This window comes from Bos indicus, chromosome 21, assembly GCF_029378745.1.
Source record: "Bos indicus isolate NIAB-ARS_2022 breed Sahiwal x Tharparkar chromosome 21, NIAB-ARS_B.indTharparkar_mat_pri_1.0, whole genome shotgun sequence".
Lineage (NCBI taxonomy): Eukaryota > Metazoa > Chordata > Mammalia > Artiodactyla > Bovidae > Bos > Bos indicus.
Window position 1 is genome coordinate 33,649,181 of NC_091780.1, and position 6,830 is coordinate 33,656,010.

At 51.3% G+C, this 6,830-nt stretch overlaps 1 protein-coding gene across 1 annotated transcript; it reads right to left on the minus strand.

Moving 5' to 3' along the window:
* Positions 1-5,536, minus strand: COMMD4 (COMM domain containing 4). Its single transcript, XM_019983928.2, has 8 exons — positions 5,446-5,536; positions 2,011-2,082; positions 1,721-1,786; positions 1,488-1,527; positions 1,085-1,204; positions 839-919; positions 367-543; positions 1-281 (listed from the first exon to the last, which is right to left on the minus strand). Exons 1-8 carry the CDS (start codon positions 5,446-5,448, stop codon positions 241-243), a joined length of 600 nt encoding a protein of 199 aa, XP_019839487.1. The 5' UTR covers positions 5,449-5,536; the 3' UTR covers positions 1-240.
* Between the last annotated feature and the right edge of the window lie 1,294 nt (positions 5,537-6,830).

Sequence of the window (6,830 nt, forward strand, 5' to 3'; positions counted from 1 at the left end):
TTCTTTACACTTTTCCCACTTCTGTTTATTCTTCCTTCTCAGGAAAACCATTGATAAGTGCCTTTCACAGGGGAGGGAAGGCAATGCTGGAAGTGTTCTCAGGATCCCAGGCTGGATTCTCAGGTGGTAACCTAGGAAGCCAGAGATCCAGGAGACCAGACCCTCAGGGTCCTGGAGCTGGGGCCACCCCCTAATGAGAAGTTCGAGGGCAGCTCCACATGGGGCCCTGTGCTCTTCTTCTCAGCCCACGTTGCTCATCAGGGTCTGGGCCTGCTTTAAGTCTGCAGTGGGGAGAGGCAGGCAGGTGGCAGCAGTTAGGCGGGACCTCAGGGCGCCCCTTACCCTCCCGATACAGCCGAGCCTCACCTGCCAGGAGGACCTGGAACTTGTCTGCTGAGAGGGACATGGCAACAGGCTGGGCCGGGGCACCTGGGGAAGCGGCCACCTCCAGCCGCAGGTGTACCAAAGGCTCTTCCACGGTGCGCAGCAGGCTAGAGCTCAGGGTGTAGTCCACCCGCCAGCCCACGCCTACCAGCCTGTTCACTGCGAGACCGAGAGGGGCTTGAGGTGACAGGCCGGGGAGCCAGGCGGCCCAAGCCCTCACCTTGGCTCAGCCCCAAACCCTCCAGGGCTCTGTGGCCTTTGAGCTCTCATCCCTCTGACCCAGGAAGTCAGATTACCCAGGGCAGGTCTCAGAGCAGAGAAACCCGGGCTGGAGCCAGGAATCCCAGCCCTGTGACTGCTTGACGTGACGTGGTTAAGTATCCTTTCTGAGGATAAACACCTCCCAAACCACAGGCGCCTTCCAGAAGGAAGCCCAGCCCCACCCTGCACTCACCCCGCAAGCTGCAGGCCCGCAGGCGTGCCTGCAGGGAGCTCTGCTTCTCCTCGTAGCAGCGACAGAGGCTGGCCGCGTGCTCTGGGGACAAAAGGAGGCCCCCTGAGCTAGCAGGTGGGGGCTCGGGCTCAGGTGGCTCAGAGCGCAGGTCTCAGGCTCCTGGCCCAGAGAAGGCAAGGTGTGTCCCAGGGTCACACAGCCTGCCCTCTGCCCAGGTCACCCTCCTGCCTGCCCTCGTCCCCGTACCTTTGGGCAGCCCCAGCTGCTGCAGTTCGCTGGACAAGGACTCGCCATCCACACTGTGCTTGGCTGCACTGGACAGGATGAAACTCAGCACTGCCACCGTGGCCTTCACATCGCCTGACTCTGGGGGGAGCCGTGGGTGGAGTGGGGTGTCACTGGGGCCCCAAACACCTCCTTGTGACCCCACTATCTTCAGCTCAGAGTCCCCAGGCCTCCTAAAGCCACGAGCACTGCCACTGCCGCACCGGGAGCTGGTGGAGGCCCTGGGGTGGCAGTGGCTTTCCTCCCTTATCTCCTCCGCTGGGACAAGCGGGTCAGAGCGGGCCGGAGGAGGGGCCTCTGTGCCAGGCCCCAGGCTGAGTACCCAGGGTCACCCAAAGGTCTGTGGAGCCAGTGGGGTGCTCACCAAACCTGGCGTCCATGGTAAGCTTCAGGATCTTCTCATACTGTGAAGAAAGGAGGCTCTCAGGGCGGGGCTGGTCCCCTGCTCACCAGCCCCCTGGCCTGGACCCTATGGTTCGGACACGAGGTATCCAGGGAAGGTGGGAGCTGATCATCCACCCACCTCGGTCTGGTGCACTTTCAGGGCAGTGGGGTCACAGGGTCATGGGACCGTGGCAGGCTGGGTCCTGTACTCACGTCAATGCCCCCTCCCAGGAGGTCCTTCAGCACCTGGCCACATAGCAGCCTCAGCTTCACGGAGGACTGGAGGGGGAGGCCTTATATCAGTCAGACTGACCCACCTCACACAGGCACACTGAGGGGCTGGCTCAGAGAGGGCTGGCCACGTGATCAGTCACACAGCGTGTGAGAATGGCCCAAGAGGGCTGAGACCCCAACTCAAGAGAGACCTCACCACCCTCCACCCCCCAAGAGCCCCCAGCTGCAATCTCTTCCTGCCCCCGCCCCCAAGATCCCATGCACTCAACAATCTTGGCAAGTGTGCTGATCTCTGCCAGGACCCAGTCAGGACAGTCCAGGTCACCACAGAATCGGAACCGCTGCAAGAGAGTGAGGTAGGTGGTCAGGCTGCAGGGCGGGCTGACATATGCCCAGGTGTCTCCCGTGCTACTGCTCCGCAGGGTTCCTGCTCCCTGATAAGATGGACAAGCTCTGGCCACTTGTTCTCCCCTACTACCAGGCTGCTTAGAGAACATTCTCCCTGTCTCTTCCTGCCACCAAACCTTGTTCTGATGCGTGTCCCAGGCATTCACCTGCTCTGCGGACATGCCTGGGTGCCTGCTCTGTGGGAGAACCCACTGTAAGCGCTGGGGGTGCCGCATGGAACCCATGACCCTCTCACCTCCTCTTCCTTTCCCTCTCCAGCTGCAGCTATACTGGCCTCCCTGTTGCTTCTGTTGCAAATTAAACGTGGCTTGCTCTCTCATGTCACTCAGGTCTGTGCCCAAATGACACCTATTCTGATGGGCTTTCTCTGACTATTTGCTTTCTTAAATAGCCCCTCACACAAGGTAATTTGGAAAGGCCAGCGGATGTATTCATTATCTTGATCGTGGTAATGTTTTCATGAGCATACACATCAAAACTTATTGAACCATACATTTACACATGTATGATTTATGTTGATTTTATCCCAAAGAAGCCGTTTAAACAGCTCTTCACCATCACGTCCTAGCTCCTTCTCTTCCTTTTTGATCTCCACAGCGTTTATTACATATCACATTTTATTACTTATCCAAGGTCCAGTCAACCACATATTGATAATATCCTCCACCCGCCTGACCCACTGTCCTTTGCCCTGTTTCTGCAGCAAAGCTCTAATGCACACAATGTCCATGTTCATCTCTCCACACCTTTACCTGCGCTGCTTTCAGATACTGGAAACAAAGCCTGCAAACTTGAGACACGGTGAACCCACGTTCTCCTGATTCTGTCAGGCCCTCAAGGCAGCCCCATTAACTCCATGTCTTCTACTTTGCCCCACTGTTCACTGTTCACTTCAGACCTGCTCCATGACCCTTCCACCTCCAGTCCTCCTTTCTGGCCTGCCACCCCCTTGATCACATGTGACCCCAGTGAATTCCTCTAGCCATGGTCACAAATGACTTTTGTTACTAAACCTAGTCTTCCTCTTCCTTAGCTCATCCACAACAGCAGACACAAACCCATCCTTCTTGAAGAAACATCCTCTTCTGGATTTCTCCCTCTGGTCTGGCCTCTGTCTCATTTGCTGGCTCACCCCTCCCCATCCCCAGCCCCCAAATGGTGATCTCAGCAGGCTGCCTGCTGTCATTACTCTGAGGCAAGGCACTGGGGCCGCTGGTGAGGTGGTGGGGTGTTAAGGAAAGTCTGGGGCTTCTTTCCCTACTTCAGGAATTTTTAACTGTTTTGTGGCATGGACTCATCAGGCATCTGGTGAAGTCTACAGGCCTCTCTCAAAACAATGTCTTCAAATGAATAAAGTACGTAGGAAAAACTACATAGTAAAAGATACTAATTAAAAGTTATCAAAATACATAGTTCCCTGGTGGCCTAGTGGTTAGGATCCTGGGCTTTCACTGCTGTGGCCCTCGGTTCAATCCCTGATTGGGGAACAAAGATCCCTCAAGCCACATGGTGTGGCAGGGGGAAAAAAAAGTTATCAAAATATTCAAAACCAATTGGTGATGTGACATACGTTTCAAGTGATGTCAGTAATTTGGAAATGAGCATACATATGTAAATAATGCCAACAGCTGTGACATGAAAATATCTGGTTTCTATTAGTGACAAAGTCAGAGGTGCTGCTAATAACACTGAGGTCTGTTGCCAACATTCATAAATGGAGGAAATATTAAATTTCAGTTTGAAGTTAGTGAAAATTGAGATATAATATTTTCCTAAGTTTCTGGGCCCCTGACTTCTACCCACTGGACTGTTTTATCATCTCTGGACTTTCTCTGACTTCTACCATCTCTGTATTATTTACATTTTTACCATAAGAATGTGTTCCTTGTGTAACTTCTTAAAATACCAACATTTCTCTAGGTTCTGTCCTAGGCCCTTTCTCCTGAACTCACACTGTGGCTGAGACACATCATCCTGCTGACGACTCCCGAATTTATAACCGCCATCGTATTGTAGATTCTCTTCTGAGCTCCAGACCCTTAAATCCAGACTGTCTCCTACCTGGTGCACCTGGTCGCTTAGAGGCCTCACTAAGCATGTGTCACACTGACTGGTTCTCTTCCCTCTGAAACCTGCCCCTACCTGTCCCACCACCACTGAGCACCAGTACCTGGGAACCAAACCCAGCTCCCTCCCTCTCCCTTCTCCCTCATGCATTTAGTCTCTGAGCCCCACTGATCTCCTCCACTTCTATCTCCACTCTCTCTCAAGTCACTACCATCTCCTGGGTGGGGGAGTGTCTGCTGCCCCAGGCTGTTCCCCTCTTCCTCCCTCAACAAATCAGCTGAAAGGCTCTTCCTCATTTCCCTGCCGCCCTTTCTTAAAAAGTCCAAACTCCTCTCAAGACCCAGCAAGCTGTGGTCTTTGCTTATCTGTCGAGCCTCATCGTTCACTAGCCTCTAGTTTCTACTCTTCCAGGTGATGAAATGCATTCATTCCTTCAGGTGAGCTCTCACTCACCTGAAGTCTTTGAATGCTGTCCCCTATCTGAAGATACAGCCTCCCACCAGCCCCCTTCCATGCCTCCCAATTCCTGGTACACTAGCTGCTTTCTTTCTGCCCCAGCAAGCTTTCTTCCCGGCTCGCAGGCCCTCAGGTGATGTCATCCTTGGGAAGCCTTCTGGCGCTATGCACAAGATGAGTTTAGTCCCTCCCGGCTCTGGTCTTAACTATGACTGCCCATTCAAGCCTCCAACTCTGCCCTTCCCTCCTGCAGCCCAAGTCCTAGTGCCTGGCACAGTCCCGGTATACAGTAGGCACTCACAATCTGTTAAAGGAATGAATGAATGGATAAGTTGAGAAGTTTCCACCCCGTATATACTCTTTTCTGCCTCTGGGAAGAGCAAAGGGATTTCCTAACAGTGCAGAAGACTGAGCGAAATTGTCAGCAAGTTTTCCTCCAAGTTCCACAGGAAGGCTGGGAGGTGGGCGTCTTCGGGACGTCCTACTCAGGGGCAGAGAAAAGCCTGGAGAGACAAGCCCCAGCTCCTGCCCCCGAGAGTTCGGGCCCTTCCTTCCAGTCAAGACACTCCAAGCCTGCCGTCCCGCCCTGCTGGAGGAGGATGGAGGGAGGCTTTTCTTTACCAGACCCTCGGCTTTAACGACCGCACCCAAGTGTCCGCTCCGCGGCCCGGGCAGATTTCCCATCTCCTTCCCGCAGCAGCGGCGGGGGAATTTGGAGTCCTACCATGCCCGCCCTCAGCAACCACAGCCTCGTATCAACCCTCGTCCCTCACCATTGCTCCAGGAAGCCCGCGCCCAGGACTTTCACCTTCCTGTCGCGCCGGGTCAGCTGATGCAGCGATCACGTGGCGCTTGGGCGGGGCTTCCTGGGGCGGGGCTTACTGGGATCGAGGCGGGAGCGAGTCGCCCAGCCTCGAGTTGCTGGAGCGAAACACGGGGTCCCTTTGTCAGTCACCAGAACCTTTCCCCGGAAAGGACCAGCACCAACCCCCAGGTTAACTGAAAACAGAACCAAAGCAGCAGGAAGAGGGAGTGGAAGCCGTTTCATTTGTTCTCTTTAAGGCAGGGGAGGCCTTCCTTTCTGCAGTGGTGTTCAGGTCTTTTCCATGTTTTGCATCAAAAGTAGTGCCCTTACTATACAGGTGTGGGTTGTGGCAAAAGATATATTTGTAAAACTTTATTGGAGTAGAATGCCCATACAGGAAATTGTACATAGTACAAATACAGAGTTTAATGAATTTTCATAAACCGTACGCCCCGTGTAACCAACACCCAAATAAGGAAACATTACCAGTACCCCAGATACCTCCTTCAAGTGCCCGGTAGCGCCTGGGTATTTTATTTCATTTTGATGAATCCCTTTAGTTGGATAGCAAAAAGCCTGTAAGAGTTGACATGCTCAGAATGCTTTTGCAGCTTCACCAGCATGAGCTGTTTATCTTAATTTTTCTCAATCTAATGGGAGAGGAAAATGTTGCTTTAAATTGTATTAGTCTGCTTACTGGTGAACTTGAGGTAATGAATAGACCAGGAAAACTTAAGTTTCCAGTATTCACTTAAATAGATAAAAACAAACAAAAGATAGCAACAACAAAAATACACTAGAGTATAAACTAATGACCAAAAAAGAAATTGAAAAGTTTGATTTCTCTCTTCATTTCTATGCCTCTCTCCTATACGGTAGGCCCTGATTGTTTTTTGTTGTTGCAGCCTTTCAAGCTATGAAAGGACAGATAGAGCCCCTGACAATTAAACCACTCCATAAATAGAAACAGATGGAAAATTAATTCTTGCTAAAATTGATCACACTTAAAAAAATCTTTTTAAAAATCATGAACATCAGTACAATGAAATCAATGGTGTTGCAATATCAAAAATTTTTTTTCTTTTAAGAGGACAAGAATAGTTCCAAAAGAAGAAATGAATTGACACACTTAGGAAATCATTATTAAAAAGAAGAAAAAATTAGTAATAGATGAAAACTGCCCTAAGTTGATAGGGTATTTGAAAGACAAAACAGCAAACATCAAACAGACAATTTATTTAAATTTGGAAATAAGGCAAAAGGCAGATGGCATGTCCTTTTAATGTCATACTAGAGTATTGTCAAACAGATTTGTTTCACAAATAAAGATTATTTGACTATTTAGACCAGTAG